Consider the following 19,708-nt stretch of genomic DNA (forward strand, 5'->3'; position numbering starts at 1 on the left):
TCTATTTCAATTTTTCTGTACGATAATTGGTGGGTTGTTTCATGAAATCGTAGAATTGGGTGGCGAGCTTTTTTTTTTTTGATTCGTGCACGGAGCCCACCGCCCACATCCCGTTACTTTTGTCACTCGTGGCGCCCAGGCATGCCACGTGTTCCCGACGGTTCTGGAACATCCTTTCCTTTATAAATTCCGGTCGTCCTTCTTGAAATTTATCCTCTCGAGAAATCCATTCCAAAACCCCAGGCTGTTTTCTTCTTCGATCGCATCGATCCAGAAGCCCTATATCAAATCCCTCTCTCCTTCACTTGAATTCGATCCCATCCTCAGCTCCATCGACGGCGGTGATGGCGGCAGAATCAATTTCGAATTCCTCCGCCGCGTCCCAGTTCGTGTACCCTGCCCCGATCTACTTCCCCGTACCGTTCCATCTCCAGAACGCCTACGGGACGGTCCAGCAGCCCACCGATCAGCAGTACGCCCCGGCCATCAACCTCCCGGCGGTGCCGGCGCCGGCCGTTGTTCCGGTTTACCCCGCCGTGTATACGTTTCCCCAATACCAGCAGGTATAGCTCTCCTCCTCCTCTTTTTTTGGAGGATATCTTGATCTTTAATTATATATTTATCAAGATTTGATGAACTCATGATGCGTTGATGATGCATATGGGCAAACGGACCTTGCGGCATCTCCTTCAAAACTCTTCTGGAAGAGAAAAATAAGGTTGTCCTTATTATCTCTCACCGGGAGAGTGTCGGAAATGTCCGACAACTAGAGCCAGAACCAAGGATGGCACGAATCGCTCGAATGCAGAGATTGGCCAAGAGCTGACCAAGCGAGAGGACCGCTGGGAAGAGGGTTTTAGGGTTGTTCTGTTTAGTAATTAATATGTGCGGATGATCTTGTTATGGATCCAGTTAAGATGGTTGATTTTATCGGTTTTTTCTAGCTGCCTTTTGGGGAATTTTTTATTTTGCCCGTGTTAGAATCGGTGATTTGATGGAACCAACGATGTCCTTGATTGTTACATGATTTGTTACAAAACCTATTTGAGTAGAAGAAGGGAAAGTTGTTTTTTGATTGTTTCTGATGATACAAATAGAAGAGGTGGCAAAAAGAATGAGAAAGCGTCTTTTTGTTAGCACATACTGATTTGAAGAAATTTGTGGCACGTTTTCCTACAAAACTGGAGGGTGTCAGTGCTGGGGGCGTTTTTTTTTTCGCTCTCTCTCCGGCCATAGGTGAATTTATTTCTAAGATTCTGAAAGATAAATCCTGGTGCATGTCATCTGTAGATGACATAAAGTTGATCGATGGAAGGAAGACAAGATAAATGTTTGCTGGAATAGTGAAGAGGGAGTCTTAAAGGAAGCCACAGAAAACAAAAATAAAATGAGATTATGGACTGCAATTTTAATAGATATTGAAGTGAATGTTAGACCTATGAAAATAGGCAGCAAAGAGATACATAGGGTGATTGGCTGGTTCTATATGCAAGAAAAGAGAAAAAAAAAAGGGTATACATGCAAAACAAGTATTTTATAAGGGCATACATGCAAATATCAATTTTAGAAATGTATTAATATAAATTTTAATATATAGGAGGACATGTACGCAAAAAATCCAATTATTTATATAGTTGATTCCAGGTATAGAGGGGTTCGCTTACCTTGGCAACATTAAGTGTCCTGTTACTTTACAATATTATGTAGTTATGCTAAAGTAGAATTTACTTTTGTGTTTGAGGAGAGATAAATGCACATGTGGATGTCATAGGAAGTCGTGTAAAATTTGTTCACCGCCAAACGTTACCTTTTCATCATAAATTCGCCATAGCTTTTCCAAATTTGCTGCCTATGGTTACAAAATTATATCATGGTCTTGTAGAAATCTGAAGCAGCTTAACATGCAATCTGAAGTTTGCAGATGCTATGTTGAATATTATGTTTCTTGAATTGCATTATCATGTAGTCTGTATTTATTTCCACTTACCATTTGAAATATTCTTGTGTTAGAGGTTCGATTTGTTAGATATATGCCCTAGAAGCTAATTTGGCTGGCACATTATTAATTCTGGGGCATAGTTTTGTACTTGACTTTATTATTATTGATTAATAAATGGGCATCTTGTGCATTCATATTGTGTATGTGTCTATGAATCGTCCAAGAAATTAATAAGATGATGCTTATTCTCAAGAGTTGAGAATTTAAGCCATGTATCATTGGTTATTAATTTCTAAATGCTCTTGATTGATGGATCATCACGAGGACGGTGATCAATCCGATGAGATCAGTGCACAGATCACTTTCTTTTTGGGTGGACGAGTCTCGAGTCCATAGTGTAGAGACACTGAAGTGATAGTGCAGGTGCTTGTTAGAGAACAAGGATACTGAGCTTGACCAAAATAAGAAGTCACTTGGATGTCTATTCACTCGTCAGTGACTTACTTGATATTGCAGTAGTGTGACTAGTTCTTTGACCTGCAGTGCTTCGGCTATTCACAGTGAGATTGCTGTAGTTTGACTGCACGTATACATGGTCTCTAGCCATATAGGTTCTTGTGGATTGTGGTATAGATTGGCTGCAGTAGGTTCACTGTAGAAGTAAGGTATGCACCTACAAGAAATCTATCAACTTTGATAGATAACGAGTGATCCTATGTGATTTATAAGATTAAGTTTGTAAGACCTCGGCCGGGGCTGTATGTACAATGAAAAAGGAGTTTTCCACTCTCAAACTTCAGTCGAATAAATTCAGACATATGACAGACGATGGGGTTTGACGAGTTATCTATGACCTCCGTCCTGTAGGGATCCATGATAGAAGGACTGTATCATACGAGCTCCTAAAGGAGCTACGCCCATTCTCTCTTAGAGATAGACTTGAGCTCCTAAAAAGGGATAAAAGAAAAGGAGGGCTTGCGGCACCCCTCCTAAGGGATTCCTCTTGGGATATACGTGAAAGCCTCTCCTCTTCCTCTTGGGTTTCAGCCGCAAGCAACACAAAAGGAGGAAGGCTTGTGGGCTATTTCCTCCTCTATTCCTTCTTCCACCATAAGAACAAAAGAAAAGGCTGCAAGGGGTGTTTTGATCTTCTTCCCTTTTCTCCTTTGTTCTTTCTCTCAAATCAATCAAGAGTGGATTGCAAAAGGGAGAACTTCAGCCATCAAAACAAATCTCTGCAAGGGAGCTAGCACTCCGGAAAGATTCAGGTGTTTAGATTGGTCCTCTGCCTCGTGTGGATACCTGTAGAGGCCGAACGTGTGTGCGGCTTCAAGCGAACCTTCAATAATTTCACGATCATCAGATTTGTGGTGATCATCTACCCACACAAGGTAAAGATCTGGTCTTCCTAATATTGTAAAAAGTTTTTAATCCTAATCTATCTACGAACGACGGTTTTAAAATACGTTCATGCGATGAACGGGATCTCGTGCATGTCCCTTCCGTTGTGTTTTGATTTTTCTGCAGCGTGCGTGGGATCCCAACAGGATTCGCCAGTCTATTTTTCGCTTCATGGTTGATCAAGAGCTCAAAATGTTTGATAATTAGGTGAAATCATCTTGTGCATCTGCTTTTCTTTTTTCTGAATTTTAAAAGAACATGTTACCTTCGATGTATTTGGTTGCCAACAAATTGTTGGATGCCAGCTAGAAAATTGTAGCTTTTTCTTTTTGCCGTTGACTCTTTGATGGCTTTGTTATCCCCTAAGATTGAAGAACGAGTATATCAGTGGAAATGGTTATGTATTTATTCTTATACTGTTGCTGTTACTTTGATGAATCTATTTATGCTGTCACAATCATGATTTTTTTCTGTTATGACATGGCTTTGTGGTTTAATTTATGAATAGGCACAGCAATTGTTCCAAAAGGATGCTCAAAAAATTACACCAGAAGCTCTGGCAAGTGTAAAAGCAGCTATTGCAAGCAGTGAAATTGAGCATAAAGCAGAAACAAAAAAGAAAGCAATACCTCGTAAAGCAGCTGGCCAGACCTGGGAGGATCCAACATTAGCAGATTGGCCTGAAAGTATGAACTCTAACCAAGTTACTCGACTTCTTTTTTATTTATATTTAAACACATCCTGGTTTTGGCTGTGACTGGGTTATTAGGTTTATTTTTGAACACTAATCCGTCTGTTGTAACTGTCTTGGTCATGCGGAATAATAGATCTATCCTTGCCTCTCACACGCTCCTGTTTTGTGCATCCCTGCATTAACTTGATGTAAGTTGAGTTCGTCTTTGACTTTTGTATGTTTCCCACTGCTATTTTTTATTCTGCTCCTGAACAAGAAGTGCTACTTCTTTGGGTTTTGTGGAACGTGGTGCAAGAATCTGATGACAGCCCATAAATACAGCAAGTATAAGACTTGACACATATAAGCCACATGAAGTTGGTTCAAATTTCTTTGGAGGGATTTAGGTGGGCCAGGTGATGTTGTCGTAAATATTATTTCTTACCACTTGGCTTAGTCTTAAGAGTTATTTTAGTTAAATGATGTCATTGTTTACTGTGGAGATTTTGGGTACAATTAAGGAGTGGCGTCAGAACTGCTAAGAACTTTTTTATCCAAAAAACTGTGTATATGTAAAGAAAATGTTGTGAGCCATGTGGGTGCTAATGCATGGTTATATATGAAATGTTATATAATGTTACGGTGTGTCAGAACTTTCCATTATGATACGCGCATGCTATTTCGTCCTATCCATTTTTATACAAATACATGTTATTTCATAAGAGTCCTCGATTCACTTCTCAAACACCACAAGTTGGTTTATGATATCAGTTTCTTGTGCATAACGAAGTTCTCTCTGTTTTTGCCCTCCCTCGCTCGCCATCTTGCTTTTTATTTCCCAAGAAAAACTAGTTTTTGCATAAGGTGGGCCATATTTGCATGATATTGCGTGTGCTTTTGTTGAAAATAACAAAACTATCCAAGTTGTAATATCTTTTATCTGCTGGTGTTGTACCTAAAATTTATTGGATACACTCATTAAAAATAGTGCACATAAAAGTTCTGCACTTCCATTACCAACTATGTAGATATCTTTGTACTCATAAGCATGTAACATTTTCTTTTTTCCTTCTCTCCCAACTGATATGCATCTTGAAATTATGCCGAAGTTTCTCGAGTATTGCTGCAATCTGACAATCATATAACTTCTCATGATCTTCCAAGCTTTTCATTCTTTTATACCATGGGAACAGATTCCTAACCTTTCCTGGAAGTACTGGAGATATTTCATGGTTCTAAAGAACCTTCAGTGATCTTTCATACTCAGCTCTGTCCTGCCTTCGTTCTCCATTTCTTTTCTTTTCTTTTCTTTGTTTTGGCCCATCTGTTACTTCTAAATTGTCATCTTGTCCCCATTTCCAGTCTCCATGTGCAGTGTTGAGGAGGTGGGGTTTTATGACTGATATACATTATGGCACATTTCCTAACTGGCACCTCTGAATTGTTTTAAGATACTTTTTTGACTACTGGCATCACATGATGATTGTATAACATTTTCTCATGATCATCCCATTCTCTCTAAGGACAAAAGTAATTTTATTTGGTGCTTTTAGACACACTCTTCATGGTTGAGAAGTCTCCGGTGATCTTTTGTCTGAATGATTGTTTCTTTTAAAATTGCCTTCCATTTTTGTAGATTTTTAGTTCACATCTTCTTTTTTGAGTTGGCAGTTTTCTTAGCGCGGGAAGAGTAGAAAGCGGAGTTACCATATGTCAGAGCATGATGTCATATATATGTATATATATATACATATACATGTATATATATACATATACATGTATATATATATACATATACATATATATATATATATATATATAGCTTCTTTATGATTTTATAAATTCTAATTCATCTTGATTGCAGTTTCATCTATGTTATTATTTTTCGAATTTATCATTCCTATAGCTGTTTTACATGTTGCTGACTACCAGCAATCATCCTCTTGTGAGGCAATTGTGGGCTTACATGTTCTAATTGTTTGTACAAAGAATAAAAGAGTGGAGTATTTTTTTTTGTCAGTTGATGAAACTGAAACATTTACCAGGCAAAATGCATAGGATAGCAAATATTTTCAAATGACTCCATGCAGGATCCTTGATGGGGTCATTCAAAAAACCAACCAAAATGGAGCGGTAAAATATAAAAGATTATACACAAGGGAGCGGTAGGAGGTGGAGGTTTTCTTGAGCAATACCTCCAAAACATGTACTGCAAAGGAGTACAATATAGATTTCAAATAGTAGAATAGTTAATGTGGCAAAACATGCAAGACTATATGATTCTCTGTAACAAGCCTGAAATAGCATGACACACTGGTCGTTGAGATTACACTGGATACGTGGAGGATAAAGATGGTCAGACCCTTATGGGAGATATTTGGGATCATGCTTGGAGAAACGCCTCCAAATGATTTGGTGAGAATTCTGGATTTGCATTAATTTAGGTAGAGATTTAAGGGCGAGAAGAATTATAATGGAGTGTAGCAAAGATGAAGAAAGTTCAAGCTTTCAAATCCAATGCAATGCTGATTGAGGCATATAATTACTAATAGCAAAGAAATATTTATTGATTTGTAATATGGGCATTCTGTAGATATTTGTGGAAAGATTTTGGGGTTTGCACTGTAGGTATCTGTGTTACCTAGATGTTGGGCATAGCTTCCAAATATATGTGTTCTACAAGTGATGTATCAACTTTCAAAAATTTTGACAGTTCTCTGTTCCTTGACTGTTAGGCCCAAGGGAACATGATAAAATAGGGTAAGCCAATGCATGAGGCTCCCATTACTTGTGGGGTCTAGAGAGGGTCCGATGTACACATTCTTACCCCTGCATACGGGTGTTGTTTCCTTGTTCCAAATCTGTGACACCTATGTTAGAATAGAGCAACCTTACCCATGACATCCGTGACATGGTGCCTTTGCTTATAAACAATTTTTTTTATAGTATCAAATTAAAGAAAAAAGGAAATATGTAAGGTGTCAATCATGTTGCTGGTAAAACATCAAATTAGATTATACGTTAGTGGAATTTTTGTAATTTAGAAAAATCTTATATATGACAATGTCAAGACAGATTGGATGCCTGTTAAAGGACTTTGGAGGCACATAAAGACATTCCAAATTTTCCATTTGTATTGGAAATTTGACTTGAAGTAAATTTGATCATGGACTATGACTATAAGTTGGGGAAGAATTTGGACGCGCTATCAATGAAGATGGGCTTATGACTGCACAGAGATGTGTGTACCATGTATTTCTTTCACACACATCTGTATGCTTGTATTATGTACAACGATCCATTTGTGCATATTTTACTCATCATCTACTCTTTTGTATGGCTAATCACTCAACTCCGGTCCTTTTTGCTGTTGATATTTAGACTGCCTTCAATTATTATGGCCATAAACTCGGAAAATAGCTGTGGAAAACACCCATTTAGTTTGCAGTGTTCCTCATTTAGTTTTTCTGTTTTTGGTTCTTTTGTGCAGATGATTTTCGTTTATTTTGTGGAGATCTGGGCAATGAAGTCAATGATGATGTTCTTACAAAAGCATTTGCAAGATTTCAGTCATTCAACATGGCAAGAGTGAGTAGCTTGGCATTGCTTGAAATTATCAATATTTATTATTTTCTTTCTTTCTGTGCAGTTTTGGTTGCACTGTTTAATGTTGAAGTCTGTTCATCCCAATTTCGCAATATCATAATTTACTAGTTTTAATCAGTGATCAATCTGATCTTTGGCAGCATTCTGGAAAGCTTTATGAATTCTGAGAGAATCATTATTTCCTTGTATTTAACTGTAGTGTCGTGTGTCTCCCTGATGGCTAGTTAATGGCTTAGGTTCTAATATTTGATGTTCAATTTATATACTAATTTCTTTTATTGTTTTAAATGATTAGTTCCTTATAGCTGAAACTCGAGAAACCTCAACTGAGTTTAGAGTTGACTTGAAGTGGGTGCCAGAAATATCAATGAGCTAAGATGATCTTTCCTTCTTGTTAACTGAAGAATTTCGGATGTTTATGACTAGATATAATTTTATTATTCTTTCTTCAGGTGGTGAGGGACAAGAGGACTGGCAAAACTAAAGGTTACGGATTTGTGAGTTTTTCAAATGCTTCGGACCTTACAGCAGCATTGAAAGAAATGAACGGTCTGTATATCTTTGTTGTTGCAGTTAAAATGTCATATGATATGTGTACATCTATGCAGACTGTACCTCTTTTATACTAAACTAATTTACTCATGCTACAAATTTTTATCGACGAAATATTGCAGGGAAATATGTTGGAAATCGTCCAATCAAGTTGCGGAAGAGCACTTGGAAGGACAGGATAGATTATGAGGCTATGGAAAAGCAGAAGGTTGATTTTCATTCTTCCACCCAAATAACTCCTTTCAGTTCAGTCTCGTGTTATCGTATGTCTCTTCTCACTTTTAGTTTTATGTTGTGATCTTTAGACTCAGGCTCCGAAGAAACCTAAACTGCCAAAGAAAGGCATCCTCCACAAATGATGCTCCGCTCTGGTTCCATGAGTCACTGAACACTGGTAATAACTTGGTTAACCATAAAACTAAATGCCGTTGTGTCTCGTGTTGAAAGGTTTTTGTTTTGCTCGTGTTAGACTAGCACCTCGCTGAAAATTATAATGCAAGTTGTTTTTATTTTTATCTATTTATATATTTATTTTTGTCTTGTCCTTGTGTCAGCTGAAAGTTTCAAAAGCATCTCTGACAGGATTAAACTTATCAACTTTTGAATTAGCTTCAGGTTAGATGTTCTTGGTTGTAAAGTGAATTAATTTCATCCATTAATGTACATTTGTTGGGAGTTCTTCAGATTTGAATGGAAACTCATGTTTAAGTTGGGTACCTCTTCAGTTTTATTTGAATGTCAGGTGATTGGTATTTCATTACCAGCTTTTACTTTCTTCTGAAATAATATCATGCAGACCAAGAATGGATTAGCCCTCTGTAACAGGTACGGGTATGCTATTGTTGTTATTTTAAGTTGGGGAACAAAAATATATTGGCGTGGTGTGAGTGAAATTTGACTGCTAGTTGCTTTGAGAACTCCAGGACCGAAGAAAGCAGGATACCAGGGGTAATGAAAAAGTAAGAGACTGAAGGTATATTATGCTAGGTTTGCTTTAGCTATGAGCTCATCTGCTAGATTAATAACAAGAAAAACCACCCCATACACATACTGGTAACAGGAATTTAAATAACTGTTTATTTAAAGACGATAGCAATTTTCGAATTCCAATTTTTATGCTATTGGCATAAATAAACCAAATAAACCACCATCATCATCATCATTATTACTATTACTATTATTATTATTTGGTGGTGGGTTTTTTTTTTTTTTTTTTTTTTGGGGGGGGGGGGATGGCTATCATTCTCCTCAAAATTGGAGACCGCGTCTCTTGATTAATGTTTTCCGTTGGTATGGAGGGCAGTGCAGCAACTTATTTTTGGGCTTTAATTACGTCGTGAAACACTTATTGCGAACTTGAGAATGCTTATATGAGTCACGATTTAGACGTCATCTTTCGTTGCATCTTCGGATAAAACTCAGAGCGTTCTTTTTCTCCCCTGGTTGCGCAGTTCTCCTCTTGGCTTGAGTACTTCGGCTTAGGCATAAACTGAACATCCAAACTATTGGCTTGTGCAATGTTTTATCCGGCATGCGTTGATATATATTGAAAGTGGAATTTCTGATCAAAGTTGAATGTGAGGGAACTGACGGTTGAGATTCCAGGATTCGAGGAGCCTATGCATTAGAAATGGTATAGCTCCCATCTGCTATAATAATACATGATCAGGGGCCTATACATTGCTCTAACACCGACGACCTAATTTCAAATATATTCTGTTGTATGCGAATATGCTAATTTTTTTTATATTTATAATATGAAAAGATTTTTCTATCAACGAATGATAATGAAAAATGCTTTTGTTTGTTTTTTTTTTTTTGGTCTATCGATTTCAAGCTTCACTCAAATTGAGTCCAAGTAAAACTTCGCTTCAGCTTGGCTTGCTCATTAATTGATCAAGCTAAACTTTAAACTCGCATGACCTAGTTGTGTGTGAAGAGATCGTTCGGATGACAGTATTTCTTGGGAATACAGATATCCAGAAAGGTTGAGAGCTTGCGCACGCCATGTATGTATGGCCATTGAAGACCGACGGTTCGGTTTTGAAGGGTGTCAACCTTCCTTTCCATACTTCCTTTTTTTCCTTCAGTATCCCGCTTTTGCAAGTATTATGCTCAGTCTGCTCGGTGAGGGCGTGTATGTATAGGATATATGAAGTTGGAAACCAGACCAATCTTAAAAACAAATATATACATGGTCTTATTGAATCTTTAGGATTAGAAACAGAATCTTTAGTATTGTAGAATATGAGATCTATTATAGCCCATGTCAGTTGAGCCTCTCCTAGTTCATTTCTATAGGATAGGAAAAAATAGATCTAGTACATTTTTTTTTTCTCTCTCTATAAGTTTCGGGCCTGCCTGCTGAAAAAATTTCTATGCATTCTGTGAATATAGGCTTAGCCTGGCCTACATCCCTATGAATCTTATTAGATTGCACAACACTATCCAAGCAAGCCCTAAAAATATTTTTAAAAACTTCCCTCCAAAAATAATTGTGGTACAAAATAGTATTTTTTTTATCTGATAAAAGACATGGAAGATAAAACTATTATTGTCCCATTAGATTGTTGTCACACCATTATAATAACCTTTACTTCAATGTTGTTTCAATAATAAAAATTTAAAAAATAACTTTTTGGGCAAACCCTTCTATTCTGCTGTTATTCGGAATTTGTTTACAAACCCAGCAGTAAAAACTCATATGGTGACATTCCCTGAATAATTAACTTGAACAAATAACTTTCTGGTGATAATAACGGCTTGTCTTGCTGGAATCTACTTCAACTTCGTTTACACACTGCAGAAAACAAAAGAAAAGGGACATGTGCCTATCAAATTATGAGCCACTTGAGGACAGTTTTCTTATTACTTAACAAAAGAGAACAAACATGAAGAGCTTGTAAAAGAGCCACAATCAGCTGATTAGGGGTTTAAAAATCAACTGTAACACCTGGAGAGTTAAAAATATGCAGCTGACAGAAATGATCTGTGCAATCAGGCAACGCTTCTTTGGCCCAACCTGCACAGTCAAGATAACATTATGCTGAATCCTTGAGGCTCCCATCTGCAGACCACATTTTCTTCCGGATCACAAACACCATCTCAGTATCTTCTGAATCTGGATTGGCCTCAGCATCTGCCACAGCTACTGATTCCCAGTGCAATGCTGTCAAATACTTTTTTATAAATTTCACAACTGGCTGCTTGTCTCGAATAATTACAAAACCAGTTGGTCTGAGTATACGGTCCATCTCAATGAGAAGGTCCTCAGCACTGCAGCCTTTCTTCTCAAGATCAGAGAAGACGGTCCATGCATGGAGGAGATCATAGGTTCGAGGGTAGGTTGAGAAGGCTTGGCACCTGTCAAGAGTGATGCATAAGTCAGTTGGCAAACACAAAATATGCAAATAGATAAACACATGATATTTTGACTGATGCTGCAAGCAAGATACCGGTGTCTTTCTAATTGAGACAAAAAATCAGGTTGTCTATCCTATATGATCTTTTCCCTCAATCATTTCTATTGAGTACAGCCAAATTGACCAGGGAAAAAATATTTCATACATAATGGAAGAAAAAAGACGACAAAATAGTAAACCTAATGAAGAAAGGATTTTGTACTTACTAATCTTCACATGAAAATTAAATATATATCACTTTCTACTGACATAGGAAGCATATGCGAAAGTAACAAAACACTTCTGCAACTAAAAAGAACCACAACTATTGAGAGATGAATCTTTTAGATAGATGGCCTTCAAAAAGCCAGGGTTGACTGCAAATGTGTTTACCATGAACAGCTTAGGTCAGAAATAACTGTTATAAGATGGTAACCCATTTTAATATTAAATGGTCAAAAAGAAAGGGAGACAAATAAAGATTTGGGTGGACAAGAGACTTCACAAAAACTACTTCAGAGATACGATGCATAAGCTGACCCCAGTAGATGGAGCATAGCTTGATGACCACGATTATGTTCAGATCACTTACAAAGTGCTTCTCAAGGGCACGAGAACAATATAATCTCATTACAAAAGAACTAGTAAAAATCTCATACATTTCCGCTCCAAGCATATATGAAAATGTGGAAGTAAAATGAAGGTTCATCCCCAACTCCTCCCCCCCTCTCCCTTCAAAAAAAAAAGAGGAGGGCGGGGGGGGAGGGGGGGGGGGGGGGGGGGGGGGGGGCGGGGGTAAAGAAGAAAATAACATATACACACATGCAAAGTTCACCGTCTTGGTACCGGACCTCGTACCGGTGCCATACTAGCACTGTGTCAGTACGGTATGCTATGCGATGATTTCTGCGTACCAAGTGTCAATACGCTATCCATACCGGGTACCGGTGCCGAATCGGTATGGTACGGTATGCCATGTACCACCTGGTTTGGGCCGATATGCCAAACCATGCACACATGCATGCACACACACACTGACACATATAGAATCTTGGCAAATCTGTTGATAAATTTGAAAGTCCTATCACATCCTTTGCCAAAAAACAAGGATATTGGAACTCTTTTGTCATCACATACTGATGGTCCTAACCTGCCTTGAGTGTGATGTTTCTTTGCCAAAAAGTTAATGGTTGAAGATTTATTTTTCATTATTTTCACAATTGTGTGCCTTGCCCAATTGAACCTAATTATTCAGGCATCCTTGTGCTAGATCTGATTGTCTTTATGATGCATAAGAACAAGCAATTAACAATCAGCTGCAAAAAAGTAGATTAGAGTTGTCTCAAAAAAGATGCACTAATATTAAAATCTAAAACTAACAATAGCCTACCAGTCATGTACAGTCCCTATTAGGCCTCTGTCATAAATTATTTTAAGGGTGTTTGGTCCATCTTCTGGCACAACATTCATCACCCAAACATCCTTGTCCTTGAGAGCAGCTGCAAATGACCCCATATTTGCCTTCATGTCCATCAAGTTTCTTACAGTGTTTGGTTTGATTTTCTGATTCAATAAGCTCCAATATTTGTCAACCCTTCTTCGCCAAATTTCCTACAGCATATTAGAAACTATAAGTTATCAGATTTCCATTTGTCAAAGCATCTATGCTTGCTAATGAACCTATATGGACAACAACAAAGCAGGTACAAAGAAACATGCAACTCAAAGATAGTAAAATACCATGTCTTTTGTAAACATTTCACTGGTATAGTCAAAATCAGCAAGACGGGGAGGAGGAGTAGTTAAGCGAGCAGGCCAAGGAGCCAATCCACTACCCCTAGCTCTATGCATCTCTGTCAAAAACAAGATTTGTTAAGAAACTGAAAATCTTTCTGGAAAGAAGTAAGAAGCTGATTGTAATGGCCAAAAGGTCAATTTCGATAAGAGCCATTGCTTCTTCTCGAACAGAGCTCCTCGTACTTCAGTTATCAAATTTGAAAACTTTTCCAGTATAAGCATCATGTTACAACAAGTAGTAAACTTTATCATACTCTATGGGACATGACAATGGTCATATGAAACCTTTTGGAAGGGAAAGCTCATAGATACACAGGATTCGTTTGAAAATCAAGCCATGACAAAAAAGGAAAACAAAGAAATTTTAACTATGCTTATTTAATTATTATAAAACATATGGTGTCTTGTCATATTTCCTCTCCTAAAGTATCTATGTAGAACTGTGGAAAAGTGAAAAATGATTCACAGACTAACTCAAAACAAATGGAAGACAAAATAACTGTTGTCCAGATCCCCCCTATCCTTCCCATACCCTCATTTAGGCTTGTGGCTCTGAGTTCAAGAGCTATAACTGAACATTGATGGACATTATCTTCATGACCCATTTTATTCCTAGTCCCTTGTAATGTCATATTTCTGTTTCAATATATGGAAATCATGCAATTAATGACTGGATTGAATTAATGACGAAGAATATTTGCTATTAGTTAGTTCAAAAATTTAGTTCTGAAACCTAGTGATGATCTGGTAAGCATTTTAACTCTAATTCCTTACCCTATTTGGTATATTTATTGCAAGTTTAAGTTTTTCTTCAATTTCCAATTCCAGTAATGTATTTGGTGCTCACCAACCATACCAAGTTATTGATTTAAACCAAGGCATCCCACCATAAGAAGTCCCTGGTACTCTTTTATATGACAAGATTACTCTTATTCTCATTTGTTACTATTCTTATTAGAGCAATGCTGAATTAATATGAAGCAGATAAGTAACCCTACGAAATCAGGATTAATGCCCAAAACTGTTTGCTTATAGGGGAACCTGCACACACTAGCACTGATCATTTGGAGTAATTTGTCCTTTTTCATAAGCAAGTTCGCCTGTTGCAAAATACAAATATTCACAAGCAAAACCTACTTGGGTATATGCAAGAAAGGTGCAGCAGTTTTCTTAATATGTATATATGGTTAAGATCATTCTATTTGGTGCCCTCGAAGGTGGAGAGATTTTATGGCTAGGTAACTCAATACTTTAAAGGATGTTAGCATTGACAAATTAATATGTAATGCTAGCAGCAAAGTATTAATTTCTTTAATTCCATTGGTACTGGTAAAGCAAATTTAGTCTTAACACTTTCAATGAGCATGGCCTCTGATGTGCTACATATAAACAGTTATGAAATGCACTGACACTGAAATGCATTATCATGACAAGCTCATAATCAACGGGTAGAAACCTGCAAATAGCGGAGCTAGTGGGATGGGTTAGGTCCAGGTCTTGCTTCAGCCATATCTCTCCCTAATTACCTTGAGTCAACAATCTAGATCTACCTCCAACAGATTCATGTTTGACACAGGTATAGTCTCATCATTTCTTTCTGATGGAAAGTTCTTTATTTATATCTACGCTCTTCTATATTTTATATTTGACAACATAATAAACCTATGGCTATTTTCGGCATTAACAACACAGTTTTGATTCAACTTTTTCTCAATATTCATCAAGGCATTTCACAAGTCAACATGAATCTTGACAAGATGCATCCTAGTTACAAACTTAAATTCCATAATCAACAAAGGAAATTTCCCTACTTGCCAACTAGTCTTCTAGATTTCATGGCATGCCCCTCCAACAAAGTAGCCTTGACTAGGAATTGGACATTGATAGTTACACAGTTGAGATCAAGTTATTGTGCCCTAGTCCATGAAGCTGACAAAATACGGATGCACTAAGGCTTGTTTGTTGGATTGAGGTTTCACACATTAGTATATGACAAATTTGTTGCCAAGCCAGCTAACTGTCCATGCAATGAACCAAAAGTAAAATCAGGAACTTTGAAGGTTCCTACAACAGATACGCAGAAACGTGAATCTATCATTTCTTACAGAAAATGATCAGATAAAACAACATGCATTATGAATTACTAAATTAAATAATGATCATGTTCATGTAGTTGCATGTGGGAGATATGAAGTTTAAATGCAAAATTTTAATTTACACAACTAAGCACCAAAATTATTAAATCTGATGTTTATAACAATACACAGCACAACCAACTAAATAACCCAGTAAAGAACATTAATTTCAATGCATGGTCATTGACACAATCAGGGTACGCCGAACCGGTACCGGTGGCGACCCAGACCGAGTCAGTACCGGTTTGGGCCGTACCGAACAGGTACCAACCCGGTCAGCCGTGGGAACGCGCCCGCGAGGTTCCCAACGCGCACAGGCGCGCTGCCCATCACGCGCGAGACGCGTTTCCACGCATTTCTCCGCGCTTCCACGGGTGAGGCCGCACGCACGGGAGCATTTTCCCGCGCAGGACGCGCGCGGCCACGTTCCTTTTGTTTTCTTTTCTTCTTTTCGTTTTCTTTTCCTTCTCTTCTTCCTTCTTCCCGAATCTTCTCTTTTCTTCTCCTTTCTTCTCCTCTCTCCTCCTCTCTTCTCCTCTCTTTCCCCCTTTCTCCAGCGAGCAAGGAAGGATGTTTCCCGCGCGAGGCCTGGTACCGGTACGTCTTCCTCTCTTCTTCTTTTTCTCCTCTTTCTCTTCTTCTTCCTCTTCTTTCTTCCTCTTTCTTCCTCTTCTTTCCTCTTCTTCTTCCCCGCGCGTGCGAGCGCGCTGCCTTGTGCGTACCGGTGGAACCGGTCCGGTTCGCACCTGTATGCAGCAGAAACCGGTCGGTTCCGGATAGGGGCCGGAACCGTTTTACACGGCTGAACCGTACCAGTTGGCCTCAGTACCAGTACGGTACGTGCAGAACCAGCCGGTACGGGCCGATTCAGCATACCATGGATGCAATCCTAGAATTCATCAATGTCCTGAAGAAGAATGAAACAAGCATGCAAAAAATTTTGGTAGTCAGGTAAATGTAGTCAAGAAGCTTCTTAAAAATCCCATGGGCTTTTATAGATTCTAGAAGATCACTCCATAAATATCCCATAAGGAAAAGGTACTCACGTTTAGAATAAGGGGTAATACAGGTTTCCATCCGTACACCCCATACTGCATCTGGATCATCATTGGCTCTGCACAAAGGAGGTCGAGTGCCTGGTTCTCTGTTCATATAGCAATCATTTGTTAGAGGTTTGACCCAAATTACAGTCTGGTTTCGTTTAACAGCAATCTTCCAGCACATTCGTTCAACAAAAGCACTCATTTCCCTCCATATTCTAAGATCCTCTTCATCCTGTGCATATGCTTCAGGAGATGAATAAGCAAAGTAGCCTCCAGGCCTAAGCAATCTATCTAACTCAAGCAGAAGAATCCCATCCCTTTGAAGCCAATCAATCCTACAACGAGAACAATGAGCAAATTCAAAGGATCTGCTAGGGTACGGGAGCCTCTTTGTCCCTAAAACACCAAGGTAAGCAGGAATTCCTCTCTCAAGAGCAAACTGGATCTGGTTTTGATGCACATCATTGGGTGCGAAAGACATTGCTACAATATCAGATGAAAGTAGATAACCCCCAAAGCTTGCAACACCACAGCCAACATCTAGAACTGTCCGGATCCTTCCTTCATTGTTGAGATTATTATTTGGAAAGCCGAGCATCTGTCAATCCAAATCAGGAACCAGATTTGTCAATGTTGCACCCACCAAAGAAAGCATGCTCAAAAGGGCAAGTCAAAGACTCCTAACATCAACTTAGCAATAGTACTAGCTTTCCATGAATGGAAAAAATAGAACTAAAATCTATGGAATAACTTTAGACATGTGTTATGATCAAAATAAACTTACATTTGCAATTAATGCTATATACTTATCTGCTCCATAATGAAAATGAGTGCCTCCCCCTGGAAATTTAATTTTTTCTCCCGCATCAACCATCCAGTTTTGATCAGACTTTTCATGTGCAAGGTGTGTATGAGGTATGTTCACTTTCCAAACTTCATCTCGACTTTTTGGCCATTTTATAGGAACCTGTAACGCCAAATTGTTGATGCACTCAACTAAAATGCAGATGCCATAAATCTTACAGTGTAACTTTAAACAGGAGACAAGGAAAGCATACACGACAACATTAAGGGAAAAAAAGAAAATATGCTTCTACCTTATAGCCAGGTGGTGAAGGAATCAAACAATTGTAGCGCCTCTCTGGCTGAGGGCAATGCCTTTCATAGTGCTCCATCAAATTCAAATCCAGCTTCAATCTCATCTGATATATAAGATTTCTGTCTAAGCAGGGTATCAACTCAGAATGCCGATCATCACACACCTACACAAGCAGATCATGATTAAAAAAAAAAAATCAACACAAGTTATAGACAATCTACGATCATGAGCAGATACAGGTAATTCAAAAACACTCACTGGAAAGGTCTTAAGCATGAAATTGTCATCACCACCTTCCTGCCCAAAAATAGACTCATCTGATTTGATATTCCCTCCATTGTTATCGCTAACCCACTTGAATGTTCGTAATTTACTAACCGACTCTATAGTGGTGCTGGCATGCTGCTTTCCAGGACCAAAGAAAGATCCATAATATAGAAACAGTAAACCAAGAAAGACCACCATAACCCACATCAAAGTAACCAAATGCCTATTCTGTCCTCCATCACTTCTTCCCCTCATTGTTTTAGGAGCTGAGCCCAAGCTGGCAAACTTTATAAGATAAAAGATTTTGTTATTCAACACCACATGAGCTGTCTTCCAACTTCAATCATAGCGTACCCAATAATGAGCTCACTTCTCACAAGTTCTATCAATTTCCAAGCGGCATAAATCAGATCCAAATTGAAGAAGAAAAAAAATCAACAACAGAAGTTCTTGGATATGATGCTCCGAAAACCAAAGCAAATCTGTGACACAATAGAGCCATGAACCATACATCAGCAATTACCACATTAAGAATACATAACGGGAAAGAAAAACGTAAACTAGATTGAAAATGAATGAAATATGAAATGATTGCTCACATATTTCTGCCAAAGATAGGCCAAAAAAACCAAATACAAAGCAGTACCAGGTAGATCTCTTTGGCAAATCAAGAAAGCAAATTTCACCGATGAGAAAACAGGGAATCCTAAAAGAATTCGAAGAAGCAGCGGAGGAGATGGCAGAGAACCGTGAAAAACTAAACAGTATTCATGTGTGAAAGATGCCTCGACTCATAATGTTAGCGGGGAAAACAGACACCACCTCTTCTGGCGCAAGTTAGCCTGACTCAGGAGGAGCCAAATCCATCAATAACATTAACGGCCGACAGACCATACGTAATAAAAGCCCCTCACGGCAGTAAATTAAAGAAAAGGAGATCGGTCGATAGCGACACACCACGACAAACCGTGTCGGTGGTATTCCCACGAATCCAATAATAAGCAAATAGAAAAATAATCAACAAGTAAATAAAAAAAAATTACGAATTCAAGAATTCGTCGAATTCGTTCTCCCGATTTTAATCTCGAATCCTGATGACTTCACAAATTGGATGGCTTTTAATCGAAACTCACGAGGCAATTCACACACGCAAAAAAAAAAAAAAAGAAAGAAATCCAACTTAATACTCGCACAAATAGCAGAACCATCCCAACCAGCCGGAACTTCAATCAAATCAGTGAAGAAGCGAGGAAATTTTGTACCACGAGGAGAAACCAATCGAATCCAAGCTGTATTGCTTGCAAAACAAGCAGACTCGTCACTGCCCGGTGGCAGTTATTCAATCAAATCCGTGAAAAAAAATGAGGAATTTTTAACCGGGCAGGACAAACCGATCGAATTCCACTGGTCGATTGAAAAGAAAGAAAGATGGGGAACTTACTGGTTCCAACGCTGGGGATGCGGATCGGAATCTCGATTTCCAATAAGACGAGATGAAAACAAAGAACCCTAGATTTTGAGAGGATTTGTAAAGCGAGAGTGGGGAGAGGGAGCGGAAGCAGAAGGGAAGTGACGAAGAGAAGAGAATGTAGATCTGGTAGCGTTAAATAGATACTTCTTGTTATTATTATTACTATTATTACTATATTATGTCCGAGGATCCATACACTACTATATTTTTATTTCTTTATCCCGAAATAGAAATAATAAATAAGTTCTGAGAAGAAGTGCTCATTTAATTATCTAGTACCTACTGGGTACTACTTAGAGCTTAAATTTTTTTTCAAAAGTTATG

The 19,708-nt window shown here is 38.3% G+C and overlaps 2 protein-coding genes across 8 annotated transcripts; one reads left to right on the forward strand and one right to left on the reverse strand.

Annotated features, from left to right (window-relative positions):
• The first annotated feature begins 203 nt into the window (after positions 1–203).
• Positions 204–8,931, forward strand: LOC103716071 (RNA-binding protein 42-like). Of its 4 annotated transcripts, XM_008803926.4 has the most exons (7): positions 204–563; positions 3,849–4,026; positions 7,504–7,601; positions 8,072–8,168; positions 8,294–8,379; positions 8,477–8,565; positions 8,726–8,931. In XM_008803926.4, exons 1-6 carry the CDS (start codon positions 345–347, stop codon positions 8,528–8,530), a joined length of 732 nt encoding a protein of 243 aa, XP_008802148.1. In that variant the 5' UTR covers positions 204–344; the 3' UTR covers positions 8,531–8,565; positions 8,726–8,931. The 4 variants fall into 4 exon arrangements, 2 of the variants coding, with proteins under 2 accessions (XP_008802148.1, XP_038972544.1); XM_039116616.1 differs by having other exon boundaries at positions 8,477–8,931; XR_005507177.1 differs by lacking the exons at positions 204–563; positions 3,849–4,026 and adding an exon at positions 4,236–4,429 and having other exon boundaries at positions 7,915–8,168; positions 8,477–8,931.
• A 1,983-nt stretch (positions 8,932–10,914) lies between these two features.
• Positions 10,915–19,685, reverse strand: LOC103716080 (probable methyltransferase PMT3). 4 transcript variants are annotated; one of them, XM_008803939.4, is made up of 8 exons: positions 18,513–18,768; positions 17,905–18,395; positions 17,645–17,809; positions 17,332–17,514; positions 16,551–17,145; positions 13,313–13,425; positions 12,963–13,183; positions 10,915–11,534 (listed from the first exon to the last, which is right to left on the reverse strand). In XM_008803939.4, exons 2-8 carry the CDS (start codon positions 18,166–18,168, stop codon positions 11,213–11,215), a joined length of 1,863 nt encoding a protein of 620 aa, XP_008802161.2. In that variant the 5' UTR covers positions 18,169–18,395; positions 18,513–18,768; the 3' UTR covers positions 10,915–11,212. The 4 variants fall into 4 exon arrangements, with proteins under 4 accessions (XP_008802161.2, XP_008802159.2, XP_038972555.1 ...); XM_008803937.4 differs by lacking the exon at positions 18,513–18,768 and adding an exon at positions 19,355–19,685 and having other exon boundaries at positions 11,100–11,534; XM_039116627.1 differs by having other exon boundaries at positions 11,100–11,534; positions 18,736–18,754.
• Positions 19,686–19,708: the final 23 nt, after the last annotated feature.

Source organism: Phoenix dactylifera, chromosome 2 (assembly GCF_009389715.1).
Source record: "Phoenix dactylifera cultivar Barhee BC4 chromosome 2, palm_55x_up_171113_PBpolish2nd_filt_p, whole genome shotgun sequence".
In the NCBI taxonomy this organism is placed as follows: Eukaryota; Viridiplantae; Streptophyta; class Magnoliopsida; order Arecales; family Arecaceae; genus Phoenix; species Phoenix dactylifera.

Bases quoted from the DNA above. Each gene is read 5' to 3' on its own strand.
- LOC103716071 (XM_039116616.1), top strand. From the start codon at position 345: ATGGCGGCAGAATCAATTTCGAATTCCTCCGCCGCGTCCCAGTTCGTG. The intron at 564-3,848 runs GTATAGCTCTCC...ATTTATGAATAG, and splicing joins CGTTTCCCCAATACCAGCAG to GCACAGCAATTGTTCCAAAA. The intron at 4,027-7,503 runs GTATGAACTCTA...TCTTTTGTGCAG, and splicing joins ATTAGCAGATTGGCCTGAAA to ATGATTTTCGTTTATTTTGT.
- LOC103716080 (XM_008803939.4), bottom strand. From the start codon at position 18,168: ATGAGGGGAAGAAGTGATGGAGGACAGAATAGGCATTTGGTTACTTTG. The intron at 17,810-17,904 runs GTGAGTGTTTTT...CTGCTTGTGTAG, and splicing joins TCATGCTTAAGACCTTTCCA to GTGTGTGATGATCGGCATTC. The intron at 17,515-17,644 runs GTAGAAGCATAT...TTGGCGTTACAG, and splicing joins CTTCACCACCTGGCTATAAG to GTTCCTATAAAATGGCCAAA.